The sequence below is a fragment of the Sarcophilus harrisii genome, chromosome 2 (genome assembly GCF_902635505.1).
Source record: "Sarcophilus harrisii chromosome 2, mSarHar1.11, whole genome shotgun sequence".
Taxonomy (NCBI): Eukaryota; Metazoa; Chordata; class Mammalia; order Dasyuromorphia; family Dasyuridae; genus Sarcophilus; species Sarcophilus harrisii.
Genome location: NC_045427.1, coordinates 331,660,445 through 331,686,671, shown reverse-complemented (window position 1 = coordinate 331,686,671; position 26,227 = coordinate 331,660,445). Strand labels below are relative to the sequence as shown.

Genomic DNA, 26,227 nt, shown 5'->3' with positions numbered 1-26,227 from the left:
AGGCTATGATTCAATAAAGGAATTTCAGAGGTTTTGTTTTTGTTTTTGTTTTTTAATTTCAGAGTTTTTAATAAATTTTAATGCTATCTTTTGTTTTACATTGACTACATTTATGTTAATCCTATCTCTCCATCTCTCAGAGAGCTTTCTCTTATAAGAAAGATTATTATTTAAATTTTTTATTCTCAATACTATTTTATTTTTCCAAATACTTAGATAGTTTTCAACATTCATTTTTGGAGCGATAAAAGACAGCATCTCTGATGTTGAGAATTGATCTATTATTCAAATAAAGTGATTGAATGCTCATTTTTGAAGAGAGATTCCATTGCTAGACATGCATCTCAAGAAGGATTATTGACAAAAAGTAAGGTTCTATGTAAACAGTACATGTAAAGCAGCACTTTTTGCAGTAGTGAAGAATTAGAAACAAAGTAATACCTGTCAATGAGGAAATGGGCAAACAAAATCTTTTGTGATATATAGATATGCTGTACTTTTACTGTGGTTTAAGAAATTATTTTGAGTTTTTAATTGTTGAAATGAAACATTTGTGAATGATAGACCAAGAACATGTGTCCTTGTGTCACAGAAATAGAAGGGAAAAGGAGAATCTTGGGAATTGAAGAGATTAAGAATAAGAAATTAGGAGGTTTGAGAGTACTATGTCAATATTTATATTAAAATTTCTTAGTATAAGATTAGGATCTGATAGACTCATCTTTAGTTATGGCATCTACAGTTGATCTTTATTTTGACTTTGGCTTGTAATGCCTCAGAAACTGAGGCAAGATAGAGATTAGAGAGTTTTTAATAATTTATTTGAAAGGAAGAGATTGTGCTAGGGGCATGCTACCCCCAGGGCTGATGTCCAAAGCATCAAACAACCAATGTGAGTTCTCAGTGACATATATATACAGATGTCTCAGCTACAGGGGTAGACTGAGGCAGGGGCTGAGCGAGAGCGCTGAGAGGGGGAATGGACTATCAATCCGGTTCTGACAGGGTGGGAGGAGGCATGGGACATTATGATAAATTGGGATTACAGACTGGGGAGAGGCACTGGACATTCTGATAAATTGAGATGGGGAGAGATGATGATGTCTAAGATAGAAGGTCTTTCTCCTTATCTGGATCATCATGATAAGGAGGGAGGAATGATGTTATAGAATTGAGCAGAACAATTAGGAACTGAGGCAGAACAATTCAGGGAAACTAGGTAAGATAATTTAGGGAAATTGAGTCAGGACAATTAGGGAAATTGAGTCAGGACAATAAAAGGGAACTGTGGTGATGAGGTTTAGGTTTTCGGGTTCCCTTTCATAGGGAACCAAATGATAAGGTCTAGATTTAGGGAACCAAAATGAGATTAGGGTTTCTGGTGGTCAGGGAGTTAAATGGTAAGGTCTAATGGCAGGTTTGGGGTTCAGGGAACCAAAAAGAGAGGTTTGGCTCCCCTGCACCCCTTTGGAATTCATTGCAAGGGTAGGGAGTTTTGGGGAACCTCCTTTGGTGGCACAGAGATTCTCTGAAATGGAATTTACAAACCCGAAAAGCTAGATTGATAAAAGAAGTTTCTTATGGGGATTGGAAAGTAAGGTTAAAAATCCTGACAGAGGCATAAAGTCTCCTTAGGAAAATAGATGAGGATAAAGAGAGGGTAGCACTGGAAAAGAATATTATTCCAGTGAGCAGAGCCTTCTTAGCTAGTTATGGAAAACTGTCCAACATCAGTGCTCAAGTCCTTACATTTGCTAGGTAGTTTTATTGGGGGATGGAGGAGGAAAGAGGCCTGAAAAAATGAATGTATCAATTTGCATGTGGGGCAGTTTTAATTGTGTGAAGAACAAGTTAGTACATTTGTTTTATCTTTCTGTAAATGAATAGATACTTTAACAAAACCAGTTAGGGAGGGATACTTAAAACAAAAAACAACAGAGAAACCACTTCAGAATCAATTGTTGTCACTTGGATTAAAATTGAATAAACTTTTGCTCCAGTGAGAACTAGTTAAACCATTTTCTCTTTTAAAGTTACTAATGCTCTCTTAATATTTGTCTAAAGTACCTTTCGGTAGGATTTGTTTTATGTCATATATGCCAAATTAGAGGTAATTTGATAAGTTTTTTTTTTTTTTTAAGCTATTGACATTTTTTTTTTCGTGCTTAAATTAACTCAGAAATAAATTGGGTTAATTCTTTCATTAAGACTCGGGTCTGCATGTATGAAAATGATCAGATTCCCATATATAGACTGTGCCTTTTTAAGAGAAATACATTTTCTTATCTCTTCTTAGTGCCAAGCCTGGCATTACATAGTTTCTTTTGTTACTGGTGTTCTTTACATTAGTTGCAGTCATTGCTTTGATGGTGATTAATGTTCAATTCATTTTATATTAATTTATTTAAATCTTTTTATGCTATCTCTGAATTCTTATGATGTGGTAATATTCCATAGTTTGTTTGGCCATATTAATGGATATCCGCTTTGATTCAAGTTATTAGCTAACACAAAAAGTGCTGTTATGAATATTTAGGTGTTTATGGGAGTTTTCAGTCTTTTAATTCCTTGTGGCATACTAATGATAGGATCTTTGTGCTAAGGGATACATATTTTAATCATTTTTAGAATATTTCTGGATAAGTTATAATCCTTCAAGACTATTTTATTTATATGTCAAATAAGGATAATTTCACTTGTGTTTTTGTAAATATCACATTTTTGAAACCATAAATTTAAAATAAAGGCAAATAAAACTTGAAATCAAATCATATTAAACCATAAGTAACTATAATTGGGAGAAGAAAGCTTCGATTTTTTTTTTTCCATTGAAAGAAAATTGACATCTAAAAGATCCTATTTCATAGAATTCATATATTTCATAGAATTAATGGTTATAATTTGTGGATTATAGGAATAAACTGATTTTTTGTTTGTTTTTACAGAGAATGCTGAATCTGTTGACCTTAAACAATTTTTTGACCAACATTTTTCACACATATATTATGTGTTCTTTGAAAATTTTGTGACCATTGAAGTTAGTCTGAAACAGAAAGGTAAGATTCTTTTTTTTTTTTAATTCCCTTAGACTTTTTTTATTATCCATTTTAAATGCTTATAAAATTGGCCTCTGAGATGTATAGTTTTGAGATGAAGTGACTTATTTCCATCTGACATTTTTCAGCTGCCCTTATTTTGTTGTTGTTGTTCATACCACATTTTATTTTATTTTTTATTTAATAGCTTTTTATTTACAGGTTATATGTATGGGTAACTTTACAGCATTAACAATTGCCAAACTTCTTGTTCCAATTTTTCACCTCTTACTCCCCACCCCCTCCCCCAGATGGCAGGATGACCAATAGATGTTAAATATATTAATTTATAAATTAGATACACAATAAGTATACATGACCAAACTGTTATTTTGCTGTACAAAAAGAATCAGACTCTGAAATATTGTACAATTAGCTTGTGAAGGAAATCAAAAATGCAGGTGGGCATGAATATAGGGATTGGGAATTCAATGTAATGGTTTTTAGTCATCTCCCAGAGTTCTTTCTCTGGGCGTATCAGCTGCCTTTCTTACTCAGTTATCACTTGTGACCAGGGACATGCATGTATGAAATAGGCAGCAGAGCTAGTATGGTAGTATTATCATTTCTGTCATCAGAATATTCACTTTTCTCATTGCTGATCTTACTTCCTGCCTTCTTTGTCTCACTCTCCATTCTACCACTTTAATATTTAGGGATGATTTTAAGAAATTATTCAGTGATTTTCATTGTTCCTTTAGAAAAATATAATGTGGTAGGAGAGAAACATTTTCTAGAAAACTAAATAGAGCTTCAGATTTTTTTTTGCAGAATCAGTAAAAATGTTTGTTTTTTAAATAATAAATGCTTACAGAAATAGAAATTTACTAATTGTATATTTTTCATAATTTCCTAAGTGTTGATTATATTTCAATTCTCTTTCTTTGATTACATTTTAGGTCACAAGTCTCAGAGGGAAGAATTAGATGGTATACTTTTTATTTTTGAAGTAAGTACCTGGAAAATATTTAACTGACAAACATGTGTGTTTCAGACATTTAGGGTATATTAGTTTAGGTAAAATTACATTTTGATAATATGCTAAAATTACTTCATTATATCTGAGCCATGATGAAAATGAAATTTGTTTGCTATAGAGTAGTTTGTCTTTTTTAAAAGAAAGAATTTGTACAAAGCCAATTTCTTTTGCAAATATGAGCAAATTAGGGTTTGTGAGTTAGCCATGTAAGAGGAAATTGTTTTTAAATTCCACAATTTTATAAAACATATCTGTATAATATACTTATAAAAATATTTTAGATATCATAGAATTTTATAGCTAAAGAATATTTTTTCAAAATGTGGTAGTGATTTGGGAACCTAAACTATTTTGGCTGTGTTACAAATTTTTTTCACTCAACTACTCAGTATCTTCTATTGAAACCTAAGAATACTAATTATCTTGTGCTAATGCCTGTGATAATACCTAGCATAGATGCCTGTTGTTATTGTTATCACTAATAATATTAATGTCCTTTCCCTGCTTTTCTTTTCTTTTGCACATTATGAGGTACTGCTACACCTTCTGCTCAAATTGCCTCTCCCCTAAATGCTTCAGACCATCTGGTGTTTGATGAACTATTCTTTATTTATTTATTTTTATTTAATAGCCTTTTATTTACAGGTTATATGCCTGGATAACTTTACAGCTTTAACAATTGCCAAACCTCTTGTTCAATTTTTCACCTCTTACTCCCCACCCCCTCCCCTAGGAACTATTCTTTATTTAAAATGATATATTGGACTTCAACTTCATCTTTTTACTTTCCTTTGAGGTGAATATCCTTTCGTGGGATGTTAAAGGAATAGGGAACAGAAGAGGGAAGAATAAAAATTCCATCATAGTTAGGAACTTTCCATTGCCATGGTTAAATGGTCAGGGATTTGGAGAGCCATCTTTTTAGTGGGCTTTATCATTTAAACACTTTGTTATAATTACATATATTTGTTATAACTTGTCATTTAAAACAAGATTTGAAACAGCTCTTGGTAGGAAATGAGAAGAGCCTCCTTATTATACGGAACTGGACATTTTAATCATTTTTATTAAAAATGAGATTCTAACTATATTTCCCACACTTGCCTATATATGTGCTCAGATGTAGAAATTTATATATGTTCTTAAAACTGAAAAATCTGAAGAAATAGGAGACTTCACTTTTATCTTGTAGCAATTTCTTTTGTTTCACTGCATCACTATTATATATAAATTGGTAATCAAAGGTTAATAATTCTGAGCACATAAATTCATTAGTATTTGTTTCTGAAACAGAAGCAGGAATACATATTTTCCCCAATAATTGCCTGCTCTTAACTATCTGAAGAACAAAATAGGAACATTCTGATCTCTGTCACAGAAAATGAGAAAGACCAAGTAGAAAGCTAAGACAAAATCTTGAAGGAACTTTGTAATGCCGGAAAAACTGAGGCAAGATAGAGATTAGAGAGTATTTAATAATTTATTAAATGGGAGAGATTTACTGGGACCAAATGGATCAATGGTTTGGTCCAAGGGCTGAATGAGACTATCATCTCCAAGAATCCAGCAAATAGTATGAGTTCTCAATGATCTATATACACATGGCTCAGACTCAGGGGGTATTGAGCTTCAGGGTTTTTTTTCTTTTATTTTGTGCAGAATCAGTAAAAACATGTTTGTTTTTTAAATAATAAATGCTTACACAAATAGAAATTTACTAATTGTATATTTTTCAGGGGCAGGGGTGGAGTCAGGGTACTGAGAGTGGGTTGGGACTCTGATAGAGTGGGGTGAGCCTCTGGAGAGAGATGACATAATAGGGGGAGGCACCTCAGACATGGGAAGAGGCATCTTGATAAGACGGTATCTAACATTCCAATAGGGATGGGAAGAGGCATTCTGATATTCTAAAACATAAGATCTTTTATCCTTATCAGACATCTGATAAAGAGGGAGGGGAGATTTTGCAGAACTGAGCTTTGAGTTGATAATTATAAACTGAAGCAGAACAATTAGAGAAACTGAATCAGGACAATAAAAGAAAACTGGTATAACACTTGAGAAGGGGTAAAAACTAATTTGAGAAGGAATACAAAACAAGCACTAGTGAACAGTTGATCCTGTGTAGTGACAGCTTTTATAGTTTTAGATGGTAAAGGCTTTTATATGAAAATTATTGTTTAACTTTTAGTTTTAGTCATAACTGAAATCAACCGCTACTATTAAAAGTATTGTGTTACCTTTTCTGATATCCAAACCTAAAGAGAAATTTGAAATTAGGAAGTTGATTTATAAGATATATAGGAAAAAAAAATACATCGTATAGAAATAAGTTAATTGTCTTTAGAAAATGGATGATCTTTTACATATTTATCTCATATGTACAGAAGATTTTTGAAATATTTGAGTGATAACCAATCAATAAATCTTTCAAGGTTATCTTTTTAATCACAAATAATTTCCTTTTCCTATGTATACTATGTAATATAAACAGTGTCCATAGATATATTACTTTCAAAGAGCACTATTTACCAAAAATGGACTGATTTTATTTTTTTTAAAGAAAATGGTTTGTATAACCTACTTTTTATTCCTTGGGAATGTCTTTATCTTCATTTTTCTCATTTATAATTGGGTTAATACTATTTTCCTTCTCTAAATATGTGTTATGAAAAAAAAAGTGAGCTAGTGTTTACTGTACTACCCCATCATATTGTCTTTCCCTTAATGTCATCAAATTTAACTATATGCACTTTCCTAGAATCATAGTTCCCTTAGCAAATGGTCTATAAGTAATGTGTCTTTTCTCCCTTCCTTTATTTTTCCTTTTCCATAGTATGTTTCTTGGCTAAACAGAACAAATTGGACATGCTGGGCACATCATGAATCCAGCCTGCCTGAAAGTTTAATGAATTTTTGTAAATATCTGGTCCCATAACCTTATTTTTTCTTTACCTTCTCCTTTAATCTTTCTTTCTTCTTTCTTTTTATAAAAAGATTTTTAAAAAATTAAAAAAAGAGTAAGAAAATAGAAAAACAGAAAAGGAACGCAAAGCAAAATAAAACAAAAGATAACATTGTCATGTGCCTAGCAGAACATTGGGGAGGATTCAAAATATATAACCACAAATTATCAGGTCAAGAAAGCATATATATATATATATATATATAGTGAATAAGTAGAAGAAATTATATTAATAAGTATTCATATATATATATTATTGCCTATTTAACCTATTCCCAATACAAGTAAATTTTCAGAACTACTAGCTTTCCTCCCTTCTCTACAATGTATCTATGTCCTTTCATCTTCTGCATCTCATTTGTATAACATGATTGCTCTTTATCTTAATTCTGCCTCATTCTTTTGAGCTATCTAGTGTATTGTTGTTATTCTTAAAACATATGATATACATTTCCCATGTAAAGAAAACATAATTTGTTCATATTGAGTTCCTTGAAATTGATTTTTGATATTGGCTCTTATATATTAAATTTTCTATTAAGTTCAGGTTTGGTTGGTAGAAAGTCCTGAAAATTTGCAAATTGAATGTCCATTTTCTCTCATTCAATATTTTTCTGATAATTTTGCTGAATATGATATTTTTGGCTTCCAATGCTTAGTTCTTTTGCTTGTCAGTAAATATGATTATAGGACCTGTAATCTTTTATTGTGGCTACTGCTAAGACCTGTATAATTCTAATTGTAGCTCCATCATATTTGCATTATTTTTTTCTTGTTTCTTGCAAAATTTTCTCGTTGATCTTGAGGTTTCAAAATTTGGCAATAATATTCCTCTGTGTTTTCCACAAAGGATCTCATTGAGGTGGTGATTGGTGGATTTTTTCTTTTTCTACTTTCCCTTTATGTTCAATCACTCCAGGACAATTTTCTTTGATTATTTTTTGCATTATTGTGTCAAGATTCTTTTTTTGATATAGGTTTCAATTTTCTCTTCTTGATCTGTTCTGCAGATTTGTTTTTCTGATGTTACACATTCTGATTTTTTTTTTCATTCTTTATAATTTTTTTTTCTTGGTCTCTCATAGCTTTACTGGCTTCCCCCTTGTCCAATTTTTAATTTTCATTTATTTATTTATTTGCTGAGGCAGTTGGGGTTAAGTGGCTTGCCCAGGGTTACACAGACAGGAAGTGTTAAGTGTCTGAGGTCAAATTTGAACTCAAGTCCTCCTGACTTCAGGGCTGGTACTTTATTTACTACACCAACTAGCTGCCTCTTCCAATTCTAATTTTCAAAGAATTATTTTTCATCTTTGAAACTCTGTATTCCCTTTTTTAGTTAACTTTTTTTTCATAATCTTGTTTTTCTTAGATGATTTTTATTTTAGTTTTAGTTTTTCCTCAAGGTCTCTCATTTGATTTTTAAATTTTTTTTTGAGTTCTGTAAATTCTCTCTGGGCAGGGATCCATTTCATGTTACTCTTTGGGGTAGAAGCTGTTTTTACTTCAGTGTCCTTCTCTTGAAAATGAACTCCTGTCTTCCCTGTTTCTATAGTAGGTTTCAATGGTGGAGTTCTTTTTTTTTTTTTCCTGGTTCATTTTTTAAAATTAAGAGGTTATTAGTGTAAACATCTGTAATTGTGGAGTGGACGGGATAGTATTCCTAGCTTCACCTCAGCTCTCTCCTCTGACCAGGAACCCCAAATCAAGAGCTTCATCTTCTAGCAAGTGCCCACAGCCGGCAGCATCCCTTCCCCACTGTGCCTGTGCACTCACAGGTGCACTAGTTCCTTTGGTCCAGGGCTATCCTTGTAGCACAGATGAGCCTGGTGTTCCTAATCAGTCGAGGATTCCTCAGTCTTTTGAAAACTCACCCCAATTTGACAAACAATCTGGGAGGTGAAAATTTCTGTGGTTCTTGCTGAGATTCCAGCTACACCCAGCTTACCACAGGAGTCCCCACTTGGTGTTTCTGTAGAGTTAGTCCCAAGGTGTTTGTGCTCACATTAGTTAATCCTGGGCCACAAGTCTTTTATCAGATTTTCTTGGGTTGTACCTAGAAGACCTTTGTTCTGCCCCAAGTCTTCTTTTGATTTTTCACCAGTCTATGTTTACCCTGAGGGTAATCCTGGGGGAAATTGGGAGAATTTGAAATTTACCTACCTATTCTACCATCTCTCCAGAATCCTCCCCCTCCTTTAATCTTGAACCCCTAATTACACTCCCTTGAGAAATGCTCTTGAAAAGGCCAGATCTGGTAGCTTACTTTCCAGATTCAAATGGAATGTTATTCATTCCAATTTAGTAAACAATGATTAAGCACCCACTATGTGTCAAACACTGTGCTAAGTGTAGAAGATATAATTAATAAAAAGAAAAACAGTCCCTGACCCTAATGAGTTTACAATCCATTGAAGGAAATAAAACTGAAAGGAGGCAGGAAAGTTGGGGAGGTGTGGGAGACAGATAGGAGGGGCTGTATCTTGTTCATGGAGTTGAAACCAGGCAGAGTAGCAGATACAGCATAGTATGAGCTGAAAAGTCCACTTAACTGTTCTTTATAGAAAGAAGGTATTGGTAAGACTTGGAGTTCTGTGGTCGAATCCTCCAGTCAGAGAAGACCAAGAGAAGTAGTGTCAGTCAAGGTTTGAGACAGACTGGTAATAAGATTAGGGGATATGGCTTTAATCTTGGAAGGGCATCTTGTTTCCTAGATTTGAAACCAGGCAGGGCAGCAGATTCATGATGAAGTTAGCTGAAAAGTCCAGTTTTTCAGTAGTATATTTAACTGTTAAATAAGAGATTATTTACTTAGCTGTAACTTGGAAAGGATACTTGGTTATTTTTTCTGTGGTTGACAGATTGCTCCTCATCTCCTACATTTGACTCTGCTAAATAGTATCTCATTCACATCACACCCCATGGTGACAAAATCTTAAGGATCTAGAATACCTTCTACCACTTAAATAACCTTAAAGCTTTTACTGGATAACCTTCATTTTGATTGGGACACAAAAAACTTCTTGTGGCCAGCATGGGAGAATGAAAAGAAAAACTAAATCAGCATTATAGCAAACAAAAAACAAAACATATCAGTTCAATTTAATGATCTTATGAAAGAGTGAATAACCAAATATTGAGGAGAATGAAGTCTAGAAATCCCAGATTTCATTTCTTCACTTTGGAAGAAATAATCTGGTCCATGAGGTGAGCAGTGCCAAATCTTCCTGTAATTCATAGTGAATCTTTCCTATCTAGACTTGTGTCAGTGACAGGCCCAGTACCAGGATTATCAGATCTATAGCATAATTGCTATTGCACTTCTGATGTTGTCATCACTTTTTCATCATGAGTCAGGGTTATTTGTAGTAAAATAGTTATAAGAATATAAGCCCTCTTGCATAAAGCTTTTCCTAGAGTAAGATGATGCCAAGGCTTTTCCTGTATTGCCACTTATGTTTCCTCTCTAGTAAGTAAAACCTTCTTTACCTAAGGAATCTTGCAGTTGATAGAGTGATGAACTTAAGAAGACCTGAGTTCAAAATTATAACTCACTCGCTATGTGATCCTGGATAAGTTACTTAAATCTCCATTTGCTTTAGTTTCCTCAACTGTAAAGTGGGAATAATAACAACTGATATCACAGGGTAGTTGTAAAAATCAAATGATATATTTGTAAAGAGCATTTAGCACAATGCTTGACTATTGTAGTTTTTGTATAAATGCTTATTCCCTTCCTTTCCCTCTTTTCTCAGCTTAACAGGGGAATAATACCACATCTTTACCCCTTTTAGAGGCCTCTGCTGAGAGATTGCCCCTTATTCCACAGGAATTAAGATTGAGACTCTCTAATTTATGAATTGCTACCAAGCAGGCTGGAGAGTATCCCTTTTCTTCCATGTAAATTCAGTCAAAATCATTATTCATAGGCATTCTCATCTCCCTCATATCATTAGAAAGTAAGATATCTCTTAATAATTTCATCCCATATTTCCTTCTTTTTCTGGGGAAAATTGTTCAAATCATTTGGGGGATTAAAGGATTCCCTGTTGAGAGAACCTAAGCCATCTTGCCAGGATTTATGAGGAACTTCCAAACAAGCAGGGGCCTTTAAGGCCTATGTGAGTCCTTTAGGGGTGACAAGGAGTTGCTCCAGAGTGTCAACCAGTGCTAAAGGAGTCTGTTCTTATTAGTTTCTGGAAACTAAACCCAAGAAACTAAGAGAATTTTCTTCTTTTCTGGTGTGATATTGTATTATGGGCCAAAACTCTATATTTAAAGCAAGAATTCTTACAAGGTATTAAGTCAGTGGAATTGATAATACAATGGTTATCTAATTTAGCATAGTGATTAATAGTTCTCCAAATTCAGTATGATTGATTTAATCTTACAACAAATAATGGTTTCCTAGTGATATAATGATTGATTTATACTTAGTGTAGAGCATATAAGCTGGGACAAATTCAGCTCGGGGACTCAGAGCCAGAGAAGACAAGAGGACTGGAGGCAGGAGCTCAAGCTCTTGGAGCCAAGGGGAGCCAGATTCATTTACTTCATCTCATAGCACCATGGTGACTGAACTCCTACTTCCCCCATTGAGACCAAGGCTGGTCTGAAAGGCTCTCCAGAAAGCTGGCCCGGGCTCCAGGCAAGGAAACTAGATTGTGAAGGAGATAATAAAAGATTTGGACTTTTAATACCTGGCTATTCTCGGGGTGATTACTCTACTGAAAGGAAGGCTGCTCTCAAGACCTCTAGAAAATCAAACAAGAACACTACATTTTGGCGCCAATGTGGGGCTAAAGATTTAAGTACATGATCCTGACGCGATCCTGAGTTCAGTGGGAAAGTCTCTGATCCTGAGTTCGATCCTGAGTTCAGTGAAAAAGTCTTTGTGACCCAGCAATTAGGATAAGTACAAAAATAGACAAGAAGGAAACTTTATAAAGGGCTAAACTAGTATTTCAGCTGAAAATGGAACAAATGTTTAGAAAGGAGCCTTTTTCACCTCAAGGAAAATGTGTAGAAAGTATAGTTAGACTGATAGAAAATCAAGGTTTAATTGTAACTTGAATGCAGATCATTGAATTTTAGAAACATTACAATACACATCTCCTTGGTTCTCAAAGGAAAAAGAATTAGATCCAGATGAGTGGAAAGGAGTAGGAGAGCAACTAAGTGAATATTACAATGATAATGGTCCTAATTCAATTCCCATAGACACATTTTATACAAATAACTTAATACAATTGGCTTTAAGGAATTATATAAATATTAGAATAAGAAAAAAGAAGAAAGAACAGGAGGGGGAGTATATTGAGAAACTAGGTGAAAAGCATGAAGAATTAGACAAGAAAGGAGTTAAGTATAATTCTGATAAAATTAAGGAGTGTGGTGCTTCACAGCAGGAGCCATTAGGGCATTTCCCCACCCCTTGACCTACCTCCCTCAATTAACCCTTCATGGGTGGAAGGAAAAGGAGGAGAGGGGGAGGGGCAGTGACACAATCAGCATCACCTGTGAAGCAGCTTATAATAACAAGATTACAAAAGGCACTAGCTAAAGCTAAAAAAGGACAGGAAATATATCTGATTTAATAGAAGCATACCCTGTGATTCTTTGATTCATCAGCTCAAGCCAGGAGAAGATATACTTCTTTTGATTTGGAAATTATTAAAGATTTGAAAAAGGGTTGCACTCTTTATGGGGCTACATCATCTTATGTTAAGATATTAGAAAATTTGACTTATGAAATTTTAACCCCTAGTGATTGAAAATCTATAGCAAAGACATGTTTAGAACCTGGACAAAACTTGTGGCTTTTGGAGTATAGTGAACTATGTAGAATACAAGCCCAACGAAATAGGCAAACTGGAGTTAATATGCAAATTACCTTTGACTAACTATCAGGTAAAGGTCAGTATGCAGACACTTCAGTATAGATTAATTACCCTAAAGATAGCATACGAGCAAATTGCTACTACTGCTATCAAAGCATGGAGCTCCCTCCCAGGAAAAAAAGATGGTGGGGAAGCCTTCACAAAAATAGAGCAAGGTCCAGATGAACCTTTTCCTGACCCAAAACCCCATGTACAAAATGCAACAAGGGCTTACACTGGGCCTCAGACTGTAGATTGACCCAGGAAAACGAGAGGCGGGGCCCAGCTCCAAGACCTCAAACAAAAAACAGGTGGCAACCCAGGTTACACCCAGAGAGTCTTTAGAAGTTTGGGACTCTGATATGATCAATCAGCAGAGAAGCAATCAGATAGGAGAAAGGGATTACAATTGGGGAGAATATAGCCTTTTTAACTTGACAGAAGGGCAGTGTCCAGTATGAGCAACTTCAATATAATCTCCAGGTAATGAGGAGAGATCCAGAAAGTGGTGAACAGAAGGAACTAGATAGGTTAACTGCTTGGGAGAAAGGGTTTGCTTGAATCTCTATAGATGGAGAAGGAATCAGATGGGTGCCAACAACGAGCACCTTGAGAGAGACAGAAAAAGAGGAAAAATCTCGAAACAAAGGAGAAGACTTAAGAAACATCTGACACTGAATGAGCATGGCTAATAATGAGACTGTTACAGAACTTCAAAACCCACAGGATTCCCTGAGATCAAAAATTGTTGATAAGACTATTGCAGAACTTCAAACTCTGCAGGAATCATTGGATTCCCTAACACAAGATGAGACTATTGCAGGACTTCAAAACTTGCAGGAATTATTGGAGTCCTGACACATGGCATAATGGAGAATAGATTGGTTTTGGACTATTTCTAGGACTTAGGGACATGTAAAATTCCTCATGTTGATTTATGTTGTTTGTAATACATGCCATGTTGATAGATTTATGTATACCTGTTTCAAGCAAGACCCTTCAGAAACCCGCTATTCTGGTTTGATTCCCCATTTCCTTTGGTGATTTCATCTCCCTTCCTGAGACATCAGGAATGGTGTTATCACCTCCTTTTTTGGTGTTTTCTACCTTTTTTTGAGGAGTCAGGGAAGGCGTGATCACCTCTTTTTTGGGATTCTCACCTTCTTGAGGAGTCAGGGAGAGTGTGACCACCTATGTTCTAAAATAAAAGAAAGCGGGAGGTGTTATGGGCCAGAACTCTGTACTTAAAACAAGCATTCTTACAAGTCAGTGGAATTGATAAGACAATTGTTTTCTAGTTTGGCATGGTGATTAATAGTTCTCCAAGTTCAGTATGATTGATTTAATCTTACAACAAGTAATGGTTTCCTAGTGATATAATGATTGGTTTATACTCAGTGTAGAGCATATAAGCTGGGACAAACTCAGTTCGAGGACTCAGAGCCAGAGAAGACAAGAAGACTGGAAGTGGGAGCTCAAGCTCTTGGATCCACGGAGAGACATTCATTCCATCGTCTACCTTTGTGGTGGTTGGAGGCTGAAGCACAAGCCCTTGGATATAGAGCCAGATTCATTTGCTCCATCTCATACCACCGTGGTGGCACTGTCCTATTTAGCTTCTCCACTGAAATGAAGACTCTGGAAGGCCTTTAAGAAAGCTAGTCTGGGAAACTAGACTGTGAAGGAGAAAATAAAGAATTTGTACTTTAACACCTTGGTATTCTTGTTGTGATAACTCTACTGAATCAAAGGCTGCTCCAAGACTTCGAGAAAACCACCTAGAACACTACAATATTGATTTATCAAGTATGGTGCGTCAGTGAGGTAAGACACCCAATAACAATAGCTTGAAGCGTTATGATGAAACTTTTTTTTCCCCCCAAGAATGTTTCATTATTCAGTAGCTGCCTGAGGTATAAGAGTTAGATAACTGTGGATGTGCTGTTGATGAGCCCAATCTTGGAGCTTTCTGATAGTAAAATGAGTTTCATTTTGAGTATTAGAGAGGTAGCCCATCAAGAAGAGCTATGCCATATTCTGAATAGGAGGAAGCCCTCATGCTCTGAGAAGGAAGCCAGTTTAATCAATTTTGCTAATTGGAAGCAGATAGGAACCATTTGAGACCACAGTATATTTGTCTTTTAGAAATGAGCTCCTTTTTGCCGTAAGTGGTACTGCGTTATCCTAAGAGGAAAGTGTTCCTGTCCTCACTGCAAAATAGCAATTATGATCCTTACATCTAGATTGCTGATGACTCCCATGTTTCAATCTTTTCTGTTGTCATAAGGCAATCCTTTGGTTATTCATTTTAAACATAGTATAGTTGTCTCTGATGGTGCTGATATTTCTCACAAAAAATTCCCTATAGGCAGAAGCAAAGACAAAATTCCTCCATTAATCCTGACCTCAAAGGAGTTGTTCAGACTCTTCTCACCAGGCTCCAGGCTCATAACCACTTCTCTGGAATCAATGTGATAAAAGTGTTTTGTCACTCAGAGTTCCTTTATATGCCAACCGCGAAGCTCATAATTTAGCTCCTTTGGGAGGATTTGCCCAGACCCCCCCATCCTTCAGGGTTCCCCTAGCCTCCTGGATTAATGGGTTTGGAAAGAAAGCTGGATATTGGGATTGGGGCTGGATGCTTTAGATTTTGAAAGAATAGTAATCTGTTTGTGAAGGGTATTGACTCCTGAATGATTCAAAAGAACTCAATCTTGAAAGTATCATTTGCATTTAATAAAAGAGACTTATTCCCCTTCCCCCCCATGTTGTTAGAAGGATCATTTTGCATCCCTCAATTTCTAACAGGCAGCCTTGGAAGAAGAGTGATTATATGACCTTTACATCATCTATTCATTAATGCTAGGGCTTAGTAACAAGAGATTATCAACTTTCTTTTGTAATGTATACATTTTATTAGGAAGTTTAAATATTGTTTCATCTTTTTGATGAAAGTTCTTGCATAGTATTCTCATATAATTGAAATAACTTGTACTTATGGATAGGTATTTTGGTAGATGAGGGTTACTATTCATGATCTTCAGCCTTTATTACAGCTTCTTTAATAAATTCTTACAAATAGAGGATCTGTTTAGGACATAGTCATACTGGCTTGTCAAGATCTGCTGGGAGTCCCTTGATAGTTTATTTCGGAAGTATTAATTTCCTATATGTCCTGTGTATATTTCAGCAATCTGGAATGAATATGACAAAAAACACTTAAATTTTTCAGGCATGAAGCACCCTTATCTTTTTTTCTTTAGACATTTCGTCCATGCCAAGGATAGCAATGATGTTCTGGAGTGCTACAGGATCTTTTGCATGTCATGGGCAACATCATAATGTGTGTTGCCAAAAATGTTGGGGTCTGTAATGTGTAAACTGGAATGCTAGGGCCTGTTACAGCATAAATAAATGATCAATTCACTAGTGTGAACTGGTATAGTGATAGCATTTGAGTGAGCAAAAATGGTGGCAGGAGCAGTTCAATCATGTCAACAGTAGATGTCCCTTTTAGAGGAAATCAAATTCCATTAAATAGTAATAGAATAAATTTGAGACTTTCTAATTTTTGTCTTCATACCCATTTTTATTTTCTTCCTTTGTAGCCCTAATTGAAATAGAATTCAGTATGTTTTCCAATGTAATCTCTGGCTCGGAGACCCTGTTTTTTAATATGATCTGTTGTTTTTTTTTCCCCTCATCAGCTTTGCCTGTTTGACTTGTGCTGTTGTTATTTCTTTATTTGTGGTTTCTAAATATGCTGGCCTATTTTACTTTCCTTTTCTGTATGCTGACAATCCAGGTTCTTTTTTTTTTTTTGATAATAACCAGTGGGTGCCTAATTTGGAATTTTATTTATTCTATCTGTTGAGGTCCCTCCTAAGTCAGTGGGGATCTTCTTTCTCTTTCTTTGAGAATATTGTATATATTAGCAGAAGAACTCTTTTCATAAAGTGTTCTGCTATTGTATCCAGCTATATGATCATCCCATTCTCTGTATTTACATTGACTTTCCTCTGCTTTAGCCATTGATATAAGCCACAGTGCCATTTCATTCCAGTTTTTTGATTATTGCTGCAAAGTTCTCCTTAGATGATGGAGCCTAGATAGAAAAATAGAAGAAAATGAAATACTCATAATAGTTAACAAAAACAAGTTTATTTAATCATATCATTAGAAAAGTTATGACACATAGCTTAGGTGGAAAGATGTATAGGAGGAACAGTATGGATCAGATGTTAAGAATAGGGAAAAAAGTAAAGTTTCATCATCTAGCCCAGCCTATAGAGAGGCTATATCCTCCTCTTACTTCCTCTAAGGGTGAACACCCCAAACTATGTACTCGGCCATATCCTCTCCCTTCCTCTCCCTTCTTCTCTTCCTTTTCATATGGCTTGTTGTGGGAATTTGTTTTCCATAACTATATATATTTTTAATGGTTTTTCTCAGTGACTAAGGAAAGGGTAAGGGAATGGAAGAGAATTCAGAGTGAAAAATAAAATAAATTTAACTTAAAAAAAAAAAAAAGATTATTTCAGAGAAGCCTGAGAAGACATACAAAGTGATACAGAAGTGAATTGAATCAGGGAAACAATATTAAAAATGACAATATGGTAAAGGCAAAGAATTTGGAAAAACTTAGGAATTCTTATCACTTAATTATTAATATTGCAGAAGAATAATGAATACTACATTTTGATAAAGAGATGAAGCACCTAGAGTATGAAATGATAAAAAACTTTTTTTTTTGACATGGCCAATTTTGAAATTTGTTTTGATTGACTGTTAATGTTTATTATAAGTTTTATTTTTAATTCACAAGGAATGTTGGACTGGGAGGATCAGAAGGAAGATTTTTACCCGATTTTTAAAAAGATACAATTTATTCTTTTAAAAATTGACAGAAATGTTACTAATTTCCTAAGTTATATTGTCTTAACTCAAGTCTTTCCTAGATCTGTTATATTATAGTACTTTCATGTTCTATACTATATGTTACCAGTACTTTCAACTACTGTATGTTACCATGGCTAAAAAAAAAAAATTATCAACTACCAACCCTGGAGTCAGCAGGACCTGAATTTAAATATGGCCTTAGACACTTAATACTTACTATCTCTTGTGACCCTGGACAAGTCATTTAACCCTAGTTGCCTGTTTGTAGTGTTCTCTTCTTTTTTATAACATATGATGGTTCTCCGGGAGCAGGTTTCTTGGAGAGGTTTTCTGGAGGCAACCTTAGTTTCAGTTCCAAGTAATAATCACTCCAAAATATAGCCAGCTGATAAAATCCAAACGTTTATTTTCGCCTTCCAAGTCTCGTCTCTTTCGTTGGGCCCAGTTACCTTTCTTAGAGGCCTCTCTCCCTCCTTGGTTCCAAGAACTCTTGTTGCTAGTCCTTTGCTTCTAGCTCTGCCTCTAGCTCAAGTCCAACTCCTGGCATCTTCTGAATTGACTGTCTGACTGACTGACTGAAGCTCTTTTTATGATCTCTCAAAGGTTGACTCCTCCTCTGAGAGTGGGATTTTGGGAGGTGTGAATTCACAAAGTTAACTTTGTGTATCTCCGGTATTTGCAAACTCCAATGTGTGACCTCTAATGTGTAAACTCTTAAAGGTGCAAACCCAAGCACACAAGCATTGCTTCCATCAATTTCACTTAATACCTTGTTTCAAGTTCTGGCCCATAACATCTCCTTGTAGGATCAGATCAATCATACTGAACCATGCTAAATTAAATAATTATTGTCTCTATCAATTCTAATGACTTAACACTTTGTAAGGATTCCAACACCTGTCCAAAAAAAAAAGGGGGGGGAAGGAAGAGTATTAAATGATAGTACATTAAAGCTTATTTTATTTTTGTGTCATGTTTTTCATGCTGGGAACTCTATAGTCTTAATATTTATAATTTGTTTTTCACGTCACAGAATTTCAAGCACATCTCTTTCATATCATTTATTATTTTATTTTCTCTTTAATGACTTTTAGAAAATTTTACAGCTTCTTCCAGAAAGGATTCATCAGCGATGGCAGTTTCACAGTATTGGTAAGTAACCTAAATTGCAGCTCTTGGATTTCAAGTGCGGATTTTAAAAAAAATAAATAAAAGCTATTTATTGTTTTCTGTTTCTTTGTAGTTTGTTTAATTAAAACTTATTTGCAAATTTTGTTTGGGATGCTATAAAAAAAGGAGTAATATTTTATTTGCAAAGGAAAAAAGTTAATTATGAAGGGGAGGTGAAGGAAGAATTTGAAGGTTTTTTAAAAAAATAAATCAAAAGTAGATGTTTTAAATTTAATGCAATGGCAGTTTTTATAAAGCATTAGGGAAAACTAATTCCTGGACCTTGCGAAAGGTAAAAAAAAAAAGTTCCTGAGTGGACTTTTAAATGGATTAATTGGGAAAGTTTTCATTTGTTTCATTTTAAATTGTAAAACAAAGGGAAATATTAGAATATATATGATGTTCTATTTACAGTTATAGACTGTTTCTATTTTTCTTTTCTAGTTCAAGAAATCATATTATAGAAGGTGATCTTTTTTACTCCCTGCTGGCATCGAGAATATTGCCAAAAGGATATCAGGATCACCAAAATTAAGTTGGAGGTTGCCAAGGACTTGTTGGAAAGGTTTTTATCAAGTCTGACTGAGAACTCTGACATTTAGAATTAAATAATTCAATTCATAGAAATACTATTTTCAGATAGCATTTGTAAGTACATAGATGTAAAAGGAATTCCTTGCCTTTTTGGAGCTGATAGTTTAGTAGGAAAGATAAGTAATAAGTAACAATAGTGGTGTGTGTGTGTGTGTGTGTGTGTGTGTGTGTGTGTGTGTGTGTAATTTTAAACTTATATTTTTTCTTCTGATCTGCGACTTAATTCTTATGGTGAGGAAATTGTTCAAACCAAAGCAGATCAGAATCTATTTTTCAAATCTTAATAGTTTACCTGAGGGGGGGGGGTACTAAGAAGTTTGAATTTTATCTTATATCACAAAATTAAGGTATAAATGAAGTACTTTGTGAGATTTAAGGAGGGGAAATATCATTCACTTTTAATTAGATAACAACTTACATTTATATAGTACTTTAAATTTTGCTTTCCATAGTTTAAAGATTATTACTACTAATTTACAAGTCCAGAAAATGAGACTCAGAAAGGTGGAGTAACCAAGATTACTTTTTTGCTATTTTTGGAACTATTTTTGCTAGGAGCCTGAATATGAATCAGAGCTGGGTTTAAATTGACCTTTAAGTCCATTGCTTAGAAAGGACCTAAGTTTGAATTGTAAAAACACCCAGCATGAATGACAGCCACAATAACTAAAAAACCCTCTCTTATTAAAAGTATTAGATTAAATGTGGGAGCTCATTTTTCCAACAGCAAAGGGAAAACTCCCCCCAAAATTTGTTAAAAGACTGCTTTTAGAGGATCATTCCAGCCTTACTGGCTCAATCTGAATAGATGTTTCAATGGGCAAATTTGGTCAGTCCTTTTATTTAGGCTTAAATTAGATGTACTACTTTAATCTTTTTAGGCTGTTAGGCAGTTTATAGATATGTAAATTCTGTTGGCCTCCTTCACTTGCAGATGAATAACTAAAACCATATATCCTCTCTTTTCTTCACATAAAGTACAAATCCTTGCCTTCATTAAATCTATGCTTATTTACTACACTGTATGCTATGTTTCTTAAAGAAATTGGCATTTTAACTGAATCTTTAAAATTGGGAAATTTTTCATCAGATATAGGAAAACAAAGAGAGAACTGAATTCCAGACATAAAGAAAAATATAAGGAAAGGCAAGAAAACTTATCATGTTGAATGGGGAGTGGGAAGTAGTATAATTTGCTTGGATTACAGTTGGATATTAATAAGAGGTGAAGCAGAAACTTAGGATGGTACCAGAGTGTGACAGGCATTTAATACCAAATGAAGTGTTTAATTCAATAGACTATAGAGTTTGTAGAATTTTCAAAAAATTAAATTTTTAAACAGTATTCTGATAATGAGTATCAAATGAGGAATTGAGCCTGGCACAGTATATACTCAGTAAATTGCCTATCACTGTTATGAAGAGGAGATCCAGGGCTGAGTCCAAGTTGAAGAAGGATTCCTGGTACATGTTGAGGGCCTTCAGATGCTTTTGTTGGTAGATGACATTGTGCTGACTACATCAAGCCCTAATGCTTCCCAAATGAGATATCTGAATTTTTTTTTTTGATCTAAGAATCCACATAGGAAAATCCAAGTGGTAAAGAATTTTTATTGTCTTAATTATTCTTTTGATACCCTATTTGGATGGTAGTGGTCTGTAATTATATAAATCTCAGGTGTGCGGAGGATAATTAGTTGGGTCCAAAATTGAATAGAAGAGATTGCACATATGGGAAATCATATAATACTTTGATTTCAAACTTTCCAAAATAAAAATTCACATTTCTAAGAATGGTATATGAAATCTCACACTCTTCAAAGAATCATAATTCCAAGAAAACCAAAGGGCATCAGAATGACATAGGCTACAGCATATTACTCAGATGATACGTACAAAGCATGGTGTGGCTTAAAATATAGAACTATCTTTGTAAAAGCACATCCATTATATTGGAGATACATGGAGTCCTAGCCTAGTAACTACACGATTGTAAAAAGTCCAGAAGAAATTTTTCAGTATAGTAAGTGAACTTCCCTGTGAAGGATTTATTGGAGCATATGAAGACAGGTTACATAGGATGACATGTAGCTGGATTACAGTTTGAACCTTTTGGAGGTATATATTATATCTATGGCCTCATGAACCCATTTAGTTAGTAAGCATTTATTTAACATGTACCATGTGGGAAGTACTGTGCTACCCTCTGTAGTTACAGATTTTTTAAGTTCCTGTCCTCAAAGAGTTTACATTTTATTAGGGAAAACAGTATGTAAATACATAAAAAATACAGGGTAATTTTTTAGGGGAAGGGGAGACTAGCATTTTAAAATTCTTTAAATACTTTTTGAGATATGCTGGTAGAGATATTTACTAACTAATTAGAAATATAAATTTACAATCTAGGAAATATACTTAGATTATATATTAGGTATATATTTCCCCACTTGCTATTCCTTCACATACAGTATTCCATCTCCTTTTCCATGCTTTTGCACTGGCCAGCCCCTATGCCTAAAATGTTTTCCTCTTAACCTTTACTACTTAAGCTCTTTAGCTTCTTTCAAGACTCAGCTCAATGCTACTTTCTGCAGAAAGGCTTTCCTGTTGTCATCTGCTAATTCCTTCTCTAAAGATATCTTTACATTTACTTTGTGTATATGCCTATTTATGTATCTGTTATTTTCCCTAATATAAGTATAAGAATCTTGAGGGCAGGGACTGTTTTTGCTTTTGTTTTGGTATCTCCAGCACTTAGCATCATATCTTATTGTGAAGTAAGTTCTTTATGAATGTTTGTTGATTTATTGGTTAGGACCTGTGAGAAGGATAAAAGCGGAAATTGGGTGTATGAGAAAGATGATAAAATAGAAATTGGGTACTTGTGTTTATAGAAGTAGTGTTGAGGTCATTGTAACAAATTCTTGCAACCTCAGACTCAATTAGATTTTCAAAGAAGAAACTGAAGGAAAAAATAAAAGGCAATCAAGGGAACTTTGTGAAACACCAGCATTGAGGAAAAAGACCTATAAACTAATTTAGAATAAGTTATTACAGAAAAAGGAGAATTTGGTGTCAAGGAAGCCAGAGGAGGAGAAAGTGTCAAGGAGAGGGCAGTTTTGCTCATAGGTTCAGGAGAATGTGATTTGAGGAAAGCCATTAGATTTTGCAGTTGGGAAGTGATGACTTTTGAGAGAGAAATGTGAATGGAATCATGGCAGCAGAAGCCAGATAATGCAACTGGTTGACAAGTGAATGGGTGTGATGCAGTAGAACCACTTTTTAAAAAGAAATTTGATGATGAAAGGGAGAAAAGATAAGGGGAATGTTAACTTAAGGGTGTAGAAAGATCTAGGGAAAACTTTTTTTTTTTTTTTTTTTAAGCACTGGGAAGATATGAACATATGGGTAGGTAGAAGGGAAGCTATTGGAAAGAGAATGATCACATTAAATTCAACAACATTAAATTTATGTGTTCTTGACATTCTGCTAAGCTTAGAAGTATATAAAATATAAGCAATATCCTCTGCCCTGCAGAAATTTACTTGTTATTGGAAGGATACATCATGTACAATATATGCAAAATATATACAAGATAATATAAAGAGTTAGAACTAATTGGCGACTGTAGAAAACACCTCATGTTGGAGGTGGCATCTGAAATGTACTTTGAAGGAAGCTAGAGATTCTAATAGGGAGTGGAGGGGAACAATTTATTTACAGACAAAGGCAAAAATGTCATACTCTGTTCAATAATGATTAAAATGTGGAGTGTGTCAAGGAGAGTGATGTGAAATGTTATTAAAAAGTAGGCAGCTAGGTGGCACAGCGGATATAGCACCAGCCCTGAAGTCAGGAGCACCTGAATTCAAATGTGGCCTCAGATACTTAACACTTCCTAGCTGTGTTACTCTGGGCAAGTCACTTAACCCCAATTGTCTCCACAAAATAAAAAAATAAATAAATAAAAAGTAGGTGGGAACAAGGTTATAAAATGCTTTAAATGCCAGTCTGAGGAGTTCATATCATATATTTGAGACAAAAGAGAACCATTGAAAATATTTGAGTAGTTGGATGATAAAGTCAGATTGGAGAAGGGAGAGACTAATTACGAAGACCAAATTGAAGGTTGTTGCAGTAATAATCTAGGTGAGAAGCTTTGTGAATGGATACAAGTAATCTTATAAAGTGACATCAGGAAAACTTAGGGTGGCACAGAAGGAAGGAAAAGTTAATGATGACTCTTCAGATTGCAAACTTATATTTCTAGAATAATAATCCTTAATGTTCTTAAAAGAAACAGAGAAGTTTGTAGGACAATGGATTTGCAGCAAAATATGAGTTCTGTTTTAGATTTCTTGAAGATGTATGAGGAGATACTTGAAATAACATCTTGGAAGAGCTGGGAGGGATGGTTCGGGTGCATGAGTAAAGAATTTTTTCCTTTTCAAAGAAGACTTTTTCCTTTAGGAGAAAATTTAAGTTTTCATGACAGTCTTGTGAACCAGGTACTACAATTCTTGTTGCCATTTTATAGATGAGCAGCCTAAAACTTAGAGAGGTTGACTTTTAAGAATCATAATAAGCATTAGACAATACTTAAATCCAGGTCTTTTGGATTCCAAGTGCAGTACTCTCTTTAAACTAATTATGGGTTCAGACCCTACTGCAGTGTTAGATCACAGAAGAAAATATGAAAAGAATATTCATGTGGGATACCCTTGAACTCAGTAAAAAAAAAAAAAAAAAAAAAAAATGTGGTGATTGAACATTTAAAGAGGAGAAGTACATTTGGAACCCAGAAGGAGTGGAGTTATCTAGCACAAGTGGAGAAAATGGGGCCAGACCTGTTTTTTCCTTAAGTTTAGGAAGTTCTTAGTTGAAAAGAAGTTCCCTCTACCATTTTAGGTCAGGACTTTTTCTGTAACTTACAGTCTTAAGAAGTTGCCCAGTGTAGTTGTCCAGAAATCTTAGGGGATCCCTGAGAACCTTTCAGGAGTTCTAGTAATTTCTAACAAGGCAAAAGTCTATACATAATACCCACATAAACAAAAGTTCTTTGTGGGATGCTTAATCATTTCCAAGAGTATAAAGGTAGTCCTGAGAGGTAAAAGTTTGAGAACTGCTGTTCTTGTATGAATCATAAGGGAAGCTTGAACCTGGATTTTCCTGGCTTTTGAGTCCAGTTGTTTATTATAACATGTTGCTTTTCTTAGCCTAAGTGTATAGTGGTTGAAATCCCATAAATAGGAGTAGAAGTATTGTATGATGGGGGTTAACCTGAGTTGAAGTTTAGTAGAAGAGGAATGGTAATTAGGCAGTAAGGCAAGTGGACAAGGAATTTTAGGTGGCTATCAAATCATATGAAAAGATAAGTATTTAAATGAATGTTCTCTTTGCAGGATTGATTTTAAAGAAACTCCTTCACACAGGAAACTCCTTAAAGGTATATAAAAACGTATTTCTTTTAGTAGAATGACTTTTTAAAACTTTTTCAGATTTACTTTGTAACAAAAGAGATGATGTATACATGTGTTTTTCTACTATGCAAAACACTTCTGGATATGTAGAATATGTTTGCAGTTATATTTAATTCTCTATGTGAAAAAAAAATGATATTTAATTCTCTATGTGGAAAAAAAAATGAAACAAGTATGTGTCTCCTACTTTAATTCTCTTTTCCTTCAGTTTTTCTTCTCTTTCTTAAAAGGTGCTGAAATTGCCTTTTTGGGTTATGTAAATGTAAAATGTAGCAGCATCTTCTTTAATACTCAGATGCAATTTTTTTCTTTTTCTTCCTAAAATGCCAAGTCCCTTAAATAAATTTATAACCTGTAATTATACTCCTCTGTTAAAGATACAAGTTTCTTATCTAGAGGAAAATCATTTTCCAGTAACAAAAGCAACAAAATTATTACTTTTCTTCTCTTGCTGCAGCCACATATAAATGGCAGCAACAGCACTGGACTAGTTTTCACTTTTCTGATTTGCTATTTAGTTTTGTGAGTGCATGTGTGTATGTGTGTGTGCTTGTGTGCGTGCATGTGTGTGTGTTTGTGTGCGCGCGTAAACAACCCACCTGTTGTAGGGAAGGTAATTTCACTTTATACCTTGTACTTACACTTCCATTTGCACTGACCTAGAGTTGATTGCAATGGAAAAATAGAACCTCCTTCATCACTTTTCTATTGTCAGGTAAGCCACGGTATAGTGATGGTGGTGCTAATAATAACAGTAACAATAATTTTAAAAATAGTCTGACATTTATATAGCTCTTTAAGGCTTACAGAGGTTACCAAACATACTTTTATTTGATACAATGAGTCTGTGAATAAAGTACTGTAGATATTATTTACACTTTATAGATGTAAAATAAACTAAGGCTTTAAGAGGTGAGATAATCTCACCTACTAAGTATCCAAATCAGAATCTGAACCTAGGTTTTTCTTTCTACAACTTCAGCACACTTTGTACTTATTATGTTATTTCTGATAACAAATGAAGCTAGGGTAATATTTGAGCTATTGTGCCTGGGTAGGAGAGAACCTGATTGAGTTCAGCATATGTTAAGTGCAAAAAGCACTATGTGCAAAAAGCACTAATGAAAATGTTCTGGTTACCAGAAAAAGATTCCTTTTCATCTAATTTT

General features: G+C 34.5%; 1 protein-coding gene across 15 annotated transcripts in view; it reads left to right on the top strand.

The window, feature by feature from the left end:
- RALGAPA1 (Ral GTPase activating protein catalytic subunit alpha 1) overlaps nucleotides 1–26,227 on the top strand; it is a 289,451-nt gene that overhangs the window by 35,139 nt on the left and 228,085 nt on the right. For all 15 annotated transcript variants that reach the window (XM_031952869.1, XM_031952861.1, XM_031952860.1 and 12 more), the window contains exons 2-5: nucleotides 2,946–3,056; nucleotides 3,995–4,044; nucleotides 18,909–18,966; nucleotides 24,981–25,024. In XM_031952869.1, coding sequence (XP_031808729.1) covers nucleotides 2,946–3,056; nucleotides 3,995–4,044; nucleotides 18,909–18,966; nucleotides 24,981–25,024 — 263 coding nt within the window. The remainder of the gene's footprint in view (nucleotides 1–2,945; nucleotides 3,057–3,994; nucleotides 4,045–18,908; nucleotides 18,967–24,980; nucleotides 25,025–26,227) is intronic.